The 17,500-nt window shown below is 37.4% G+C and overlaps 3 protein-coding genes and 1 pseudogene across 5 annotated transcripts in view; 3 read left to right on the top strand and 1 right to left on the bottom strand.

Moving 5' to 3' along the window:
* LOC125036122 overlaps positions 1–4,774 on the top strand; it is a 5,850-nt gene extending 1,076 nt beyond the window's left edge. Inside the window, exons 2-6 of the mRNA XM_047628543.1 lie at positions 619–699; positions 1,313–1,376; positions 2,156–2,332; positions 3,012–3,141; positions 4,147–4,774. Of these exons, the coding sequence (XP_047484499.1) occupies positions 619–699; positions 1,313–1,376; positions 2,156–2,332; positions 3,012–3,141; positions 4,147–4,273 (579 nt within the window). The 3' untranslated portion in view covers positions 4,274–4,774. The remainder of the gene's footprint in view (positions 1–618; positions 700–1,312; positions 1,377–2,155; positions 2,333–3,011; positions 3,142–4,146) is intronic.
* Positions 4,775–5,699: 925 nt separating this feature from the next.
* Positions 5,700–10,200, bottom strand: LOC125035885 (annotated as a pseudogene).
* Positions 10,030–12,021, top strand: LOC125036067 (type-2 ice-structuring protein-like). The gene is made up of 6 exons (XM_047628459.1): positions 10,030–10,077; positions 10,289–10,408; positions 10,523–10,655; positions 10,752–10,928; positions 11,362–11,482; positions 11,577–12,021. Exons 2-6 carry the CDS (start codon positions 10,289–10,291, stop codon positions 11,704–11,706), a joined length of 681 nt encoding a protein of 226 aa, XP_047484415.1. The 5' UTR covers positions 10,030–10,077; the 3' UTR covers positions 11,707–12,021.
* Positions 12,022–16,887: 4,866 nt separating this feature from the next.
* The window catches only part of LOC125036066 (type-2 ice-structuring protein-like), a 1,893-nt gene continuing 1,280 nt past the window's right edge, over positions 16,888–17,500 (top strand). The window contains exons 1-3 of one of the 3 annotated variants that reach the window (XM_047628456.1): positions 16,888–16,983; positions 17,161–17,280; positions 17,390–17,500. The exon at positions 17,390–17,500 is cut by the window's right edge and continues 25 nt beyond it. In XM_047628456.1, coding sequence (XP_047484412.1) covers positions 17,161–17,280; positions 17,390–17,500 — 231 coding nt within the window. In that variant the 5' untranslated portion in view covers positions 16,888–16,983. Of the gene's footprint in view, positions 17,027–17,160; positions 17,281–17,389 lie in introns of all 3 variants that reach the window. The other 2 variants (XM_047628458.1, XM_047628457.1) reach the window with 2 other exon arrangements.

Genomic DNA, 17,500 nt, shown 5'->3' on the forward strand with positions numbered 1-17,500 from the left:
CATAATAGCCAAAATAATAAAGATACTACTACTACTACTACTATTACTACTAATATAACGATGATATTGACAACAAACTCATCAAAACGAAACGACCATTTGGCAACTGATTTTATTATCAAGGCGGAAGCTACAAAGAGCGTCGAGAGGCAGAGGTTAGTTTAGTTCACAGCCAGCAACAACGCGGCTTGGCAACAATACATCATCTCCACTCACGCCGAGTTTGCGGGCTTAAGGTTTGGCATAAAAGCATGATTATTTTGGTGACTACTCTCGGAATTCTTCACTTATTCTGTGATTATTTGAAAGTGTTAAGGTTCTGATGCAAAAATAAGACGGCTGCGGAGATTGCATATGCTTGGTCATACAAATACACACACACGCACGCACGCACGCACGCACGCACGCACCCACGCACGCACGCACGCACGCACGCACACACACACACACACACACACACACACACACACAGGAAAATATTAATAATGATAATAATAATGATAATAATAATAATAATAATAATAATAATAATAATATTAATAATAACGATAAAAATAATAATACAATTATTACTCCCGGAATCCAAAATTAGTCTTTTTTCATCGCGTCCGCCCACAGATGCGTGTCTTCGTTCCGCTCGTGTGGGCGGCGGTGGTGTGCTCAGCGGAGTCAAGCATACCAAGATCATCAAATGTTCAGGTAATTGATTTATATAGAAGGGGTAAATTCTATTTGCATTTCGATACTTTTTGGGGATTTTTTTTTTTTTTTTTTTTTTTTTTTAATTTATTCGACAGTTCAAGCTAAAATGTTGATTAGTTTTCTAGGTATGATGCACTCACAATAAATTTCACACATATGGACACAAGTATAACGCTTTGATCAATTGAACTCTCGCGAAACGATTTACCAAAAGATTGACATATATATATATATATATATATATATATATATATATATATATATAAAGAAAATATTTAATCTAGATACCAAGGGATTAAGCAATCTAGAACCCGAATCCTTAACTGATTTAGAAGTAAAATGTTGAAATATAGAGAAAGCAAAGTATCAATTTGTAAAGAAATCAAAAGATTAATTTATCTAGAAACCGAGTGATCAGCTGATTTCGAAGCAAAAGCACGAGTTTGTATAAAGGTCAAAGGCTTCAATTATCTTGACACTAAGGGATTGATTAATCTAGAAGCCAAAATATTCATCTATCTAGAGGGCTAAGAATTGGTTGATCTAGAAGCAAAATTACTTATTCTAGCTATAGAACCGAATCAAATAAAACTCTCTCATCTTAAAACAGTGTCTCGGGAAACTGCTGGTGGACCTGCTGACAGAAATTCGGGATGCGTTCGGATGCCATGCAGGTATTGTACTTTGCGTCTCGTACAACTGTTGAGAAAATGGAAAAATAGTAAAGAAAGAAAATGGAAATATTGGGGGTTCAAGAATATAACAAAACACAAAGAAATATAGAAAAAAAAGAGAATAATGAAATAAAATAAAGAAAATTTCGTCATGAAAGTTGGGGACACTTTATAACAAGAGTTATTTTAGTATGAAACGCCGTGGAATTTGTACATTTCTGCTTATTGTGGCTGATTTATTGCATGGAGCATTTTTTCATTGTTTTAAAATCACATTTTGGTTAACAAAACTTGCAAGAATACTTACGGAAAAGATTAAATTTTGCAAATATTTAAAATAGGGAGGAATAGATATTAGAATTATATAAGAGTAAATTATATTTCTGTTTTGTTATATTCTAATGTTGAACATGTGAATGTTACGAATTACTTATTTACTGTCCTAATTCTGATATTAATTATTCTAATTTTAAGAAAGGTCCGGTTGGAAAAGAACTAACTCATCTAGGTTCACTGCATACATTTACTGTATAATTATTCTCTGTTGAAAGAAATGTCCTCTTAACATGATATTTTCATGTAGTCAGAATATAATCTCTGGTATCAGTAAAGTGAATTTGAATATGCATTTTTGACGGAATTGTGCCTCCTCCAGCAATAACTTTAAATTCTCAAAAAAAAGAAAAGAAAAAAAAGAAAAAGAAATGCGGGAAGTTTTGATGGCGTAGCTTCAAAACTTCGACGGAATATAACACTGTTTTCCCTCCTCTCCCCCACAGTAACAAGATGCCCCCCTAATTTCCATGACGCTGACGGAACCTGCCTCTACCTCGACAAAACTCGACATAGCTCTTGGGTCGCCGCACGCCACGTTTGCTTTAATTTGGGAGGAGACTTGGCCGTGTTTCCCGATGCTAATGCTTTCGCCTCCGCTCTACGGTACATAAATGGCGTCGGTAAGTATCCATATACCATCATCATGTCTTTATTTCTATTTCAAGATAGTCTCAGATACTAATGCATTCCGAATTATGCCGAGTGCGAGCAGCCTCCTCTTATATACTCTGGCTGCTCCTGTGGCAGTAAACAAATATTTCTGTCACCTATCTCGCCTTTTTATCATTAATCTATACCGGTGGTTCTCAAACTGGGTACAAGTGGTGCCACAAGATTCCGTAGTAAAATGAATTCTTTATATTAATATTAAGGCACTGTCGTTAGTCTGATAACTGTACGTTCGTCATTTGACTCGAGTTTATTTTGTTTCGGACTCGAATGATGCGTGGGAAAAGCGAAGATCCATTCTGCTGTAAGAGTAAAGGTGGGAATAGGGAAGGGGAAAAGGGGTGCCGCGGAAATGCCTATGTGAGTTTGGGAACCATTATTTTTTAAAATTATCTTTTTCCACTGTTATTATATATTTATACCTATATAAAATGTGTATATATACATTATATACACACATATATATGTTTATGTATATGTATATATATACATTATTTACACATATATATGTATATGTCTATATATATATATATATATATATATATATATATATTTATATATATATATATATATATATATATATATTTATACACACACTCCCTCATTTAAAAAAAAATCTTTCCTCGCAAGTGAACAAGGACGCAGCTGAGGTCCCTTACATCTACGTAGGAGGGTCGGACGAAGAAGAAGAAGGGGTGTGGAGGTGGCACACGGGGCAGCGCATGCCCGTCGGCGCTCCCTTCTGGGGCTCCTCCAAAATGTCAGTTCGTTTCGAGGCTTCGCTCCTTGCTTTCACGCACTTTTGACACACACACACGCACACATACACACACGCACGCACACGCACGCACGCGCACACACGCACACACACACGCACACACACGCACACACACAAACAAACAAACACATACAGTATACACTGAAATAAATAAATGTGATAATAATAAGGATAATAATAATGATAATAATAATAATAATAATAATAATAATAATAATAATAATAATAATAATAATAATAATAATAATAATAATAATAACAATAATAATAATAATAATAATAATAATAACAATATAATAATAATAATAATGATAACGATGATGATAATAGTAAGAAAATAATAATGCTAATATTAATTACAGTAATAAGGATAGTAAAAATATTGATAGTAATGAAAATGATGATAAAGATGATGAAAACAATAAAAACAATGGTAATGATATCAATAATAATATTAATGCTTATAGTAATAATAGTAATGACAATGGTAATGATAATAATAATAATTATATACTAATTATAAAAACGTTAATAATGACAATAATAATTAATAATAATGATAATAATGATTAATGATAACAGTATAAGCAATGATGATAATAATAACAATAATCAACAATAATTGTGATAATAATAATAATGATAGTAAGAATACAAACAATAATAATAATTACTACTGCTGCTACCATTACTAGTAATGATGATGACAGTAATTATAATAAGAGTAATAATGAAAACAACAGCAACAACAACAATATCAATAATGACGTCAATGATAACGATGATGTTAATAATAACAACAACAATAATGTTAATAATAACAACAATGATAATAATAATGAAAAAATAATAATAATTATAATAATAACAATAAGAATAATGATAATGAAGATGATAACAATGATAATAAAGATATTCCCAATTGCATACATGCGCGTGTATATAGCCATATTAAACAGTAAAATCCTTCACACGTTTTAATTCCAGGCCGGGAAAATCCAAACAGCCAGACGGGGATCGACTTCAAAACTGCGCAGCGCTTAACAAAGAAGACCAGTATTACATGCACGATGGTGAATGTGACTTGCTCGCCTCGTCACTCTGTCAGATTTAGTCAGAGGAATGATGAGCAGCAGATGATTCGTGTGTGTGAGGAAGATGTTACCTGAATGTAGTTGCTTATGGCGCAGTGTGTATTATTCTTTGACTCTTAAGCTGCTTTATCTTTTTCTTTTTTGTGGGGGAGGGTTTCCAATTGGAAATCTTAACCTCTATGGTATTGGGTTAGTCGTATCACTGTACTTCAATATATATTGTTCATTTCAAATCGCGCGGCAGAATTAGGTGGTGCTGATGTTACTGTGCGTTACTTAGAAGTTTCTGATTTTTTTTTTTTGCAAATATATTTTGTGTTTTTGGTTATTTTTTCCTTGTGCACCTGAAAGGAGAAATTGAGGTGGGTGAACTGAATGAAGTACATTATACTCAAAAGTAAAACAAAAAAACTTTTGCACTTACATTTGTCCTTTTGTAACATTCCGAGCTTACTTTGAACTTTCAGCCTTTAAGACTTTAGTCTTACTACTTAATTCATGTAATAAAAAAATATGAAATATCCTAAATATATTATTACACACATCCTGCCGGGCCCCCATGAGGCGCTGACGGCCCACCGCTCCCCTATTCCCCCAGGTCCTGGTAAACAGGCTTCGTATATAGCAGCCTCATGTCGTACAATCGGTCAGTCGAACACACTCCTTGCATTGCCCTTCTGTAGGGGTATTGCAACACTATTTGACCATTGAAGGTGTTGAAAGAAAACAGTACGGTTGTTCTGCGGTTATCTGATCCTACCAGTTACACAGAGTCCAATAAAATACCTCAGACTTGTTACTATTACACGGTGAGTTTACTACAGCATCTGTCACACTTAGGTTTCCCAACTTTTAATCCCTATTGATAATTTACTTTACTTCTTCACGTTCAGGTATTACGAACTAGATAAGAGTTATACTGTCTGTTTCTAGACATTATATCATATATAAAAGGCGGATGTTGTCCGGTTTAGGATAGATATCATCAACCTTAGCCGTCTATTCTTCAACAAACATTCTCCCTTTAATATTAAGTTTGAGCTAGAGTCCCTTTAAAGGAAGGCATTTTCACTAGCAGGATTGATGTGATCTCGCCAGGCTTTTCATTTTCTTGACTTTTCTTGAAATATATTTTTTTGTTATGCTAGTAATATCGATACTATTAATATTACAGACCTTATGCTTATTTATCATCATGTGATTTAAATAACAATAAGAATTAGATTTATTTCCAATCAAGGACAATGGAAACAAGGTGAGATGCGGAAGATAAGTAACAAATTCCGAAAGGATTAAGTACGGTGGAGCCATCTACGTGTTATCACAGTTAATAAACTAAAATCACAGTGGACATGAGATGTCTGTCATACACTAAGGGTTAAATAGCTATTTTCAAAGTGGTTTTTGCGTGAAACATTAAAGGGTGGTCATAAGAAAATCATTGCTCTAGGTGGTTTTGGTCATGGAACCACTTCGTAACTGCCCTAGAAGTGTGTAAAGGGCAATTGTCATGCACGAATATGATTGTTTCTGGGAAGGGACAAGGCATAACAGCGTACTGGTGGGAGGAATATTATTTCTAACAATTCGATATATTGGTCTAAATTGAATCTTCCCTCTTTTTCGGCGAGTATAGGGCACTATGACATAAACAATTTGAACTAAATTCAATTATGAACAAATTGAAAAGGTTAATGATATTTACACATACTCCTGGGTGAACTGGAGGTGACGATGACAATGCTTATACGAGGATTAGCCGCGAAATGAATATTTATAAAGTATGAATCAACATGAAAGTCAGATCTACGACTTCGTGTTTTTTTTCTTCTTTTTTTTCTAGATGGTTACTCTGTCTATTAACTAAGTTTCCGGGTGAACAAGCAAGGGTTTAGATAACTTTTCACACAGCGATAGATTATTATGTTTATTATAACCATATCAAGGAACGCCAAGACTTATGGAATAGTAAGAGCGAAAACTGATCCGACACACACACAATGATAATATATAGCCCTACTGCGGTTCATTTAAAGTTTTATGGTGAAGAGTATAATGTAGCATATTTTCTGTTTATTGAATCAGTGTTTGAATCTGGCTAGACAAAAAATGTCACTTCATTAGTCCGGTTAGCCGCTATTAAACGGTGCAGCTACGAGAAGTTTGTAAAAGAAGGGGAAAATGCCGCTTCATTTTCCCCTTCTTTCAAATGTATTACCGTGGTTTCCCCCAAAACTGATACTAATACACTTATAGTTACACTTATATTCAATCAGTCACAATCTTTGTTACAAACAGCCTAGGGTTTTCGCCTGATTCATAAAAATACTATTTACTCTATGTTTACATCGAAGTGCTTGCCAGATGTACGAAAGTGGGACCTCGCAAGCGTTCTGAAATATACATTGCCGGATCTGTACACACACACACACACACACACACATACACACACACACACACATACACACACACACACACACACACACATATGTATATACAAAAACAAACACATGCGCATTTGGGCCATCACCTATACACACACACACACACACACACTCACATATATATATATATATATATATATATATATATATATATATATATATGTGCGTGTGTGTGTGTGTGTGTGTGTGTGTGTGTGTGTGTGTGTGTGTGTGTGTGTGTATGACTGCTGCGATGGTTCAGTGGTTAGAGCACTGGACTCCGACCCTCGTGGTCCCGAATTCAATTCCCCGTCGAGGCGGTCGTAAAAATGCCTGCGCTCTGACTGATGGCTCGAGCCCGAGAAAACTACATATCGCCTTGAGAAGTCAAACGCAGGTGTCGGAGGGGAAGTCACCGGCGTGGCACAGGTGTTTGCGCGCCGAACTGCGGTTGATTAGGAAGGGCATCCAATCAGGCAATAGTGACACTGCCATATAACCTCTCAATAGTTAACTGAGAGAGACCTATGTCCTGCAGTGGAATGAATGGCTGTTAAAAAAATGATAATAATAATAATGTATCTATGTGTGTATCTATCTATCTATCTATCTACATATATATATATCCCTTTCACGCCCAACACAGAATCAGATAGCTATAGAGATAAATATGATATATGTTGATACATTCAGATTTATTACACAAATTGCCTGGTCAGAATGAGATAAAACTGTGTCTAGAATCTTTTATATTGGGTCTGAAAGGAAAATGTTTATGAGCAAATACGAGTGTCTATTTACATATCTATTCATTTATGCAAATGTTTATGTCCATATATGGATGTATATATACATGTGTATATTTACATACATCCACGTGTATACTTACATATACATATGTATATTTATATACATAAACATAGAGTAAGCATCGCCATTCTTAGCCTAAATATCTAAAATTATCTACAGTAAAAAAAAAAAAAATAAAAAAATGGCTAAGCCATGAATGAGGAGCGTGAAACTCACAATTATTTATTAAAATGTATCTGCACCTGACGATGTATCCGTTTAGATGCAGTCAAGCAACTAAAATGTTTGGTTTGGCTCTCCGTTGCGAATTTGTGTTTCCTTTCTAATACTGAGATGTGACAATAATCATAATCATTTACATGTATGCATACAAAATCTAGATTCCAATGATCTATTAGTTTTTTAACTTAATATGACAGAGAGGCTTATATTTCTCTTGACAGCCTCCATCGTGTATCAAAAAATCATCAGGGCCATGCATGGCGGCGCAATTCGCCGTTGTACCTTGAGCTGGTTCGCGCACGCTGTGGAAAGCAATGTCAGTAGGTAATACAAAACATTAACTATATGTGTGTATGTTCATTCCCATGAATTTATCAGCTACAGAATGAAAATAACTTACTAATTGTAATCTCCCCAATAAGGTGTTCCTCTTGGCATGTCCTCCCCAGAGACCCACCTCCATTCCCCTTCTACTAAGTGGTCTCTTCCGCCCACCCAGACAGTCGTTGCCTTTACAGCGACTGGAATTATATCATTGGTACTATCATATCATATCGACTGGAATTATATCATTGGTACTATTTATAAATCTTTGTGTAGATGTCTTATAAGCATTCAGTATAAATCACATATTTTGCAGAATGATTTATATCGGGTAACCCGCTAGTTATCTGTTACAAAGGATTATTCTAATTATTGTTGTAACATGCTGTACTTACAGTACATTCTATAGATCTATTATGTTACGCCGTGATCTTTAAAGTGAATCAGTCATGTTTATTATTATCACAGTGAATAAAATTGGAATGCTTATACTATTGAATGCAAGACGTACGTATTCTCAATATTCATCACAATTATATTTGTACGTATTCTTATGATAATTTGACAATAACTATTGTTTTTATACGTCTCGAAACACGGCTAAATATCCTAAGTCTTGACAAAAGACTCGAGCAGCTTCCCAATTTGCGTCGGTCTCTTTGGCAAGATACAGACAAGTGTCGCCAAATTTTCTGAAATTACCTGCAAAGTAAAGATTTAAATTCAGATTGGTATATTAATCACTCCATACAAATCCGCTCGGTATTTCGTAACCAGTTTAATTTTTATTCCTAGACGTGAAGGAAACCTTATTGTCAGTCAAGACGTCCGCTCTCTCCCTTAACCCCTTGCCGACGGGTACGACGGGTAGACACGTGCTATGCCCACTGTTAGTACTTGTTTGATTGTTTTTACACATAGATGGCTATACTTGTACTAAGTCACCAATGAGCCAGTTAGGAGTACTGCCCGTCTCGCCCGTTCACCCTTTTCTTTGATTTACGAAATATTTTACATTATCTTATTTTGCTGTTACTAATATTAAAAAACATTATAATAATGATAATGTTTATAATAAAAATAACACCATCGATATCCATAGCACTAGTAAAAAACACGTTTTTCCCGCCAATTCAAATCACGTATGGTCACATCCTATTAATTGACTCCTTTGTGGCTAAGCACTAGCAAAGCCATCTATGAGCAGACATTTCACAAAAAATATAGAAAATGGGCACAGCATTTTCCCCATTTTTTGTTCATTTTCCCCGACGGCATTGGGTTAAGATTCCTGCAGACACTTGGTCGGCTCCTTCGTTCTCTTTCAGCAGGACTTCTTGGAGCAGCAAGAGATTTGTGAGACTGCGGCAACGAAGGGATATTGTTAACCACATTAACGTACATACATGCCAAGTCACTGTAGTGACTTTTCCATTATGTATTAATACTATAGTTACGTATTTACTGTATTCTATTCATATTTTGCCCCGCAACTTCCCTTGTACCTACCATGCCCTCCCTTGCTGTCGAGGCCAAGATTATTGCTAATGGGGGGTTTCCGCAGCACAATTTCGATATATTTGAGTGAGATAAATCCATCGATGCCAAAATCGTCGCAATCGGTTATGCGAAGATATTTTGAGAAAAAAAAAATATCCATAAATATATATATGTAGATATGCATACACAGCTTTGCACATGCTACATAAAGAAATACACACATGTATGTGTTCAGTATATATATGTATATGTATATGCATATGCACTGTGTATATACATGTATGTATGTGTATCTACATATAAATATGTATGTACGCGTACATATATATTGTAATGTGTAGAATATCGGTCTCTTGACAACAAGATAATAGGGTATCGCATTACAGCACTTACGTCGCTGATTAAATGTTCTGCAAATTAAACAGTTACCAGCTCGTAAACAGCGAACATCACTGTTATAAATAACGAGAGCATCGAGGCGATTTCAGTCGACGCGGATCCTCGCCAGTGAACTGAGTGACGCAGTTGAGCTCCTTCCACAAAAGGTATAATTCCTTCCTTCTCGTCGTCCCTCGCGTGTAAACTGTCTGTGAAATTCATCTTAGTGGTTTAAGGATTCAAAGTTGGTTTCATATCTTCGCATATAATTCTTACTGGGTAATTGTCATTCTCGAGAAGCAGATAAAGATATCAGATGTCCCTTTCATATATTTGGGGTTAAATGACATATTTACTCAGTCATATTGGCATTGGCAGATGCGTCTGATTGTATCAGTCTTTTGGATAGTGGCAGAGACGGCGTGGGCACTGGAGGAAAACAGTGTGGACAACCTCTACGATGAACATTTTCCATCTCTTCACCCTAACTGCACCCAGGTAACTTTACTGAATAAGGAAGGGGGGGTGGGGTGGTCAAGGTGTGCATATATTATAAATCTGTACGTCGGTATGCATGTTAATGTGGTTAACAATATCCCTTCGTTGCCGCAGAGTCTCACAGACCTTCTCTTGCTGCGCCAAGAAGTCCTGCTGAAAGAACTGAAGGAGGCCGAGCAAGTGTCTGCAGGAATCTTGAGGGAGATAGCGGACATCTTGACTGACAACGTTTCCTTCACGTCTAGAGGTAAAAGTTTAATTAGTTCAGTGTTACGGAACACTTGGTAAGCGGATTTATATAAATAGAACAATTCATCTGGATGAATATTTTTACTCCGTGCAGAAGTATCCTGTCCTGGTAACTTCAAAAAAATTGGCAACACTTGTTTGTATCTAGCCAAAGAGACCGACGTGGCTTGGGAAGCTGCTCGAGTTTTTTGTCAGGACTTGGGAGGAGATTTGGCCGTGTTTCGAGACGCCAGTGCATTCGCAGAGGTTCTAAAATACGTCAAAAGTTCGGGTAAGCTTTTTTTTTAACTGGCTTCAAGTCAGTGTATGTTTTTATATACTGTTGTAGTACAATTTGAATGCAGAAATACCCAACACAATAGTTCTCATTGCCACTATAAAAATAAGATGGGTATATTGATAACTGTGGTGAATATTATGAGAATCCTAACGTTCACATAATGGTATAAACATTCCAATTTTATTCCTTATAATGATAATAAATTCATGTCTGATTTACTATAGTTTGATGATCACAGGGTAACATAACAACTATAGAATAGATTGTAAGTGATCAGTTGTAACAGATAACCAGCGCGCTTCTCGTATAAATCATTCTGCAAAATATGTGAAATATGCCGTTTCAAAAAGAATTATAAATGCCTATAAATCAGTTACACAAAGATCCAGAAATAGGAAAAAATATATGCTGTTTTCACTTCCAGTCGCTGTAAAGGCAACGACTGTTTGGGTAGGCGGATCAGACCACATTGAAGAGGGGGGATGGAGGTGGGTCTCTGGGGAGGACATGCCAAGAGGAACGCCTTTTTGGGGAGATTATAATTAGTAAGTTATTTTCAATCTGTACTTGATGACTTCATGGGAATATACATATGTGAGTGAGATGAATACACACACTTGCTGACATTGCTTTCCACAGCGTGCGCGAACCAGCTCAAGGCACAGGGGCGAATTGCGCCGCCCTTCATGGCCCAGACGGTTTCTTGATACACGATGGAGTCTGTCAAAATAAATATAAGCCTCTCTGTCAGATTAACTTCAACAAATAGATCACTGGAACCTGGATTTGTTAGACACTAGTGGGCATTGTTATAAATATCTTTACACATTAGTTTCAAAATGAAAAATGTAAATTCACGATGAAAAATGATCTTGTCAATCATAGTTGCTCGACTGCCACGTAAAATAGATAGATTAGCATAAAAATATTTGTGTATCTTTATTTTCGAAAGTTGAATAAGTTTCATGCACCTCATCTATGCCTTGGCTAAGGAATCTTCATAAAAAGTATGCGGATAATCATAAATAACTGAAGTCAATGTCTATGCGTACTCTTTTGTGAATAAAATATGCCAAATATCGCTGATAACTGAATTATTTCCCCACTTGATATGTGTGTGTTGGTATGTGAGTGTGTGTTAGAATGTATATGCATGTGTACATGTGTAAATAAATATTGATATATGTATACATAGATATGTAAGTATATATATACTTACATATATATGTATATAAATCTGTATGTATGTCTTTATATACATATGTATAAACATATATGATACATATACTTACACCACATACACACGCACACATATATATATATATATATATATAGATATATATGCATATATATATGTATATACACATACTACTTATGTATATAAATATGTATATGCACACACATACATATATACATATATTTATATACATAGAAAAATACGCACACATACATATATATGTATATATTTGTCTCTGTCTATACACAAACACACCCATATACAGTATATATAAGATTATATATAAATCTGCATATATATATAACATGCATACAGATATATGTATGTATTTATACATTTACATTTATATACACGAGTATACAAATACTATACATTTACATCATACATCTTCTTGACGAGAAAGGTATCGTAATGCAGCGCTTATTTAACTGTCAGCTTAAATTTAAAAAGAAGTACCAGTGAGCTGAGTGACAAAGTCGAGCTCTTTCTTCCTCGAGAAGTATGATTTGCAATTTTAAGGATAAGTCAGATATGCATTGCTGAGCCTCGCCCGGGCAATGCCTATGAGGGGGCCCGACCTGTGCTGACAAGTGTCGAATCGATCAACGGTGTCAGCTGGTGTTGACTCGACTGAGCTTAGTCCTTACCCTCTGTGGTGCTCAGCCACAGCAGTAACCTCCAGACGACTGTTGTAGGAGAGGCCGATTCGTTACCACTGTGCTAGCCCGGATGCTGTGCAATTTTGAAATGGCTATTTGAAAAACTATTTTTTAGAAGAATCAGGGCTGGATTAGTACAATTAGTTTTAGGGCGTTCATTCATGCCCTGAAGCTCTTGATGCTTCCTTTGCAGTACCGGCATTGTCGTTGCCACAGGGAAGACCAAAGCAACTGATGTTCTTCCTCTTTTAAAAGACATATTTGGCAGTAGCTTACGAGACCATTAAGGGCCCGTTGATCTGGCTACTTCTGACTTGTGAAGCTCAGAGATGATGTCGGGTAGGTCAGCTCAAATACATTGTACAGTGCCACCCAGTATTGCATCATCCAGGTACCATTGACTGAGTCCACTACTTGGTAACGTGGAGGCCCTGTCGACCCCATATGAATAGGACTGTTATACGAAGTAAAAATGTGTGGGACTTGTTCTTTTGCTGCGATTAGGAAAACGTCTTTACGAATGTAGTTAAAAGTATTTTTCATGTAGTTTTGATAAGAGCACGTTTTTCCTATCAGCTGTTTATATATAGCAGGTGTTTCACTTTCCATGCACTAATGACATCCTTACCACGGCAAACGAGGAGTCGTACCGCATATGTTATACCGCTGTCGGCAAGTTTAGACTGAAGGTGAGTGTGGCCAGTGTTGGTTAAGGGCTGTAAAGGAAAGAGAAATATGATTGCATTCATTATTTTGCACTGAGAGTATGGTCCACAGAGTCAAGGAGGGCAGGTCTGTGTCGGTAAATTGACCTCTTTGTACTTACTAATTAATCATATAAATACCAGTGACATGGTATTAGAAGTGAGAGAAAACCATAAATGTATAAAAGTATACATTTATTATAACAAACAGTAAACAATAAAGCAACACAACTCCAGACGACTGTTAAAACTGCTTGTGCCTGGGCGAGATGCGAACCGCCGACTCCTCGTAAGAGAGGCCGATTCGTTACCACTGTGCTAGCCCGGATGCTGTGCAATTTTGGAATGGCAAACAACTTTTGAGAAGAATCAGGGCTGGATTAGTATCAGCTGTTTAGGGCGTTCCATCATGTCCTGAAGCTCTTGATGCTTCCTTTGCATTGCAGGCAATGTTGTATTGAACCATAAGAAAACGGAATCATCAAGGGGGTCCCAAGCGATTCGTGGCAGGGCTGGACGCCTGGAATCTCCACTTGTCACCACCAGGGACCACCACCGTGGACAACCTCCGTGGACGTTACAACGACGTTTTATTTTTACTTTTTAATAATAGGAATGTATATACTTTGTTTCGTTTTTATACCCGCTTTATACCTTGTAATTAATGCCCTAAAACTGTTCATAAAATGATATTTTGATTTGATTATATTATGAGCCTCCAGAACTCCAAGCACATAACTGCTTGTTCCCGCCTCTATGACGATGCCAGAGGTATGGGAGATAAACAGGGGAATCACGCTCGCACGGCCCAGGCTACAGGTACTCTCTCTCTTCCAATTCACGGGTTAATGGACTTGAAACAAGGGGTATTCTAGCAGTAAGCCAGAGATCCTTTACGGAAGACTGCTTGCTTAGGATAACCCTTGCTGCAGGTATAGAGAGAGGCCGTAGTCTAGCCTTTTTCTTTGTTTAACCTTATGGTGTTTTACGGTGACGGACGGAGGATTCGAGGCGTTCTTTTGTAAGATAAGTTATGTGTGCCCCAGCAGTATATGCCAGCTTTGTTATATTTTTGTCACTTATGTATATATCCACGCTCTTATAATAAATGTTAGTTTTATGTGTTTGTTTGTTTCTTGCAGTGATGTTCTTTTAGCAAGGAGTTGAGCCCAGGCTCCTTTTGATTTGCCACACGGGGAGTGTTAGCTTTTAAACCTTTGCGGTACAGTTGTAAAACCCCGTTGTGTACACTTAACGTAACATTAGGGAACAAAAAGGGCTCGACATATAATGATGAATGCTATGATGTATGTAAATTTCATGAACAATATTTATCCCAAACCCACCGTGCCCTCGGAGAGTGCTTACCGCTCGACCCGCTCCGTCGGCATATCTCGGTAAATGTATATGATACCAGTAAATAGTGTAAGCGTCGGAGTCTGACACTATAATCAAGCCTTGCTGGTCACTACAATGTCGCTGCCACAGTTAGGGGAGACCAAAGCAACTGATGTTCTTCCTCTTTTAAAAGACATATTTGGCAGAAGCTTACGAGACCATTAAGGGCCCGTTGCTCTGGCTAATTCTGACTGGTGCAGCTCAGAGATGATGTCGGGTAGGTCAGCTCAAATATACTTGGTAACGTGGAGGCCCTGTCGACCTCAGGAGAAAAAGGGGCTAGGCCTATCGGGTCCCCTAGTTGCAACCCTGTGACAGATTGCAACAGGATGAGAGGCCTTTGAATAGGACTGTTATACGAATCGAAAAAGGCATGGGATTTGCTCTTTTGCTACTCTTAGGAAAAAGTCTACGAATGCAGTTAAAATCATTTTTCATACCAATTTTGATAAGAGCACATTTTTTCCTGGCAGCTGTTTACAACAGCGGGTATTTCACTTTTAATGCATTGATGACATCCTCGCTACGACAAGCGAGGAGTCTTGCCGCATCTGTTACGTCGTTGTCGGCAAGGTTAGACTGTAGGTAAGTGTGGCCACTGTTAGTTACGGGCTGTAAAGGAAAGATGAATATGGCTGCATCCACAATATGTGTGGGCGGCGCATTATTTTGCACTGAGTGTATGCCCCAGAGAGTCAAGGAGGGCAGGTCTGTCTCGGTAAATCTTTATACCTAATAATTGATCATATAAATACGAGTGGTATGATAGAAGTGAGAGAAAACCATACATCTACAAAAGTATACATTTATCATACCACTGGAGAATTCATCATAAACCAAGCAAGAAAATGGACCTATCAAAATATGAGGAGTGACCTTAGCTCAAAATGAACACGAATGCCCGAAGCAACCGTCATGGCGTCCCTCTGCTGACTTCACCGGCTCCCCTCAAACCGATGTCGGATTGTACCGGTTTAGGGCGCAGTCAGTTTTCGGTTCTGCTCTCCATCGAAGTCCGATGAAGAGAGACTACTACAATGTCGTTTTCAGATACGATATTTGGGACAATTTCAACTGGAAAGGACGGGCGCCAGCAATTCACATGCTCTCCATCGGAATCAGAGGAAGAGAGAGAGCTCTATATGTATAGTATGTATATATACATATATATACTACACACACACGTGCACACACACACACACACACGTACATCGACACCTACATATAGATTTATATATATGTATGTATTTATATGTGTCTGTGTGTGTATGTTTCTGTACTCATCCGTAAACAGGTAATTTTTCATCATACCTTCACATAACCGATCGCGACGATTTTGGTTTCGATGGATTCCTCTCTCTGCTATCGAAATATATCGAAATTCTGCCGCGGAAAACCAGCAAATCCCAACATTCTTGGCCCAGATAGCAGGAGAGGGCATTAAGGTACCTGGGAAATTGCGGGGTACACTAATAATGATATAATAACATATTCACGGCAGGGTAGAGCGCACGACCTACTGTAATCTATTCATATTTCACCCACAATTTCCCTGGTACCTTTCATGCCATCTCCTACGATCGATTTTTACTAATAAGGGGTTTCTGCTGCATAATTTTGATATATTTAGATAATAGTGAGATGAATCAATCGATACTCAAAACGTCGCGATCGATTACATGCTGCATAAAGAAATACATACATATATGTATGTGTTCAGTATATATATGTTTATGTATATATATACAAATTCATTATGTATACATTACATAAAATCTTACATACAGTATGTATGTACGCATACATATACATGGTAGTGTGTAGAATATCTGGCTCGCTCTCTTGACAACAAGAGACTAGGGTATCGCAGTACAGCATTTATGTCGCTGATTAACTGTCTTCTTCAAATTAAATAAAAAAAACAACAGTTACCAGCTCGTAAAAAGCGAACATCACTGTTATAAATAACGAGAGCATCGAGGCGATTTCAGTCGACGCGGATCCTCGCCAGTGAACTGAGTGACGCAGTTGAGCTCCTTCCACAAAAGGTATAATTCGGTCCCTCGCGTATAAGCTCATCTCAGTGGCTTGGTTGGTTTCATATCTTCGCATATAATTCTTACTAGGGAATTGTTATTCTCGAGCAGTAGATAAAAATATCAGTTGTCCTTTTCATATATTTGGGGTCTAATGGCATTTACTCATAGTCACGTTGGCGTTGGCAGATGCGTCTGGTTGTATCAGTCTTTTGGATGGTGGCAGGGACGGCGTGGGCACTGGAGGAAAACAGTGTGGACAACATTTACGATGAACATTTTTCTCCTCTTCACCCTAACTGCACTCAGGTAACTTTACTGAGCAAGGAAGGGGGGGAAGTGTGCAAGGAACGCATATATTGTAATTCTGAACGTTGGTATGCATGTTAATGTGGTTAATAATATCCCTTCGTTGCAGCAGAGTCTCACAGATCTTCTCTTGCTGCGCCAAGAAGTCCTGCTGAAAGAACTGAAGGAGGCCGAGCAAGTGTCTGCAGGAATCTTGAGGGAGATGGTACACATCTTGACT

The sequence above is a fragment of the Penaeus chinensis genome, chromosome 20 (genome assembly GCF_019202785.1).
Source record: "Penaeus chinensis breed Huanghai No. 1 chromosome 20, ASM1920278v2, whole genome shotgun sequence".
NCBI classification, from domain to species: Eukaryota; Metazoa; Arthropoda; class Malacostraca; order Decapoda; family Penaeidae; genus Penaeus; species Penaeus chinensis.

What these genes read in the sequence shown, in the direction of transcription:
- LOC125036067 (XM_047628459.1), top strand. Translation starts at nt 10,289, where the DNA reads ATGCGTCTGATTGTATCAGTCTTTTGGATAGTGGCAGAGACGGCGTGG. An exon ending in TTCACCCTAACTGCACCCAG is followed by an intron (nt 10,409 to 10,522) that starts GTAACTTTACTG and finishes TCGTTGCCGCAG; the next exon opens with AGTCTCACAGACCTTCTCTT. An exon ending in TTTTGGGGAGATTATAATTA is followed by an intron (nt 11,483 to 11,576) that starts GTAAGTTATTTT and finishes TGCTTTCCACAG; the next exon opens with CGTGCGCGAACCAGCTCAAG.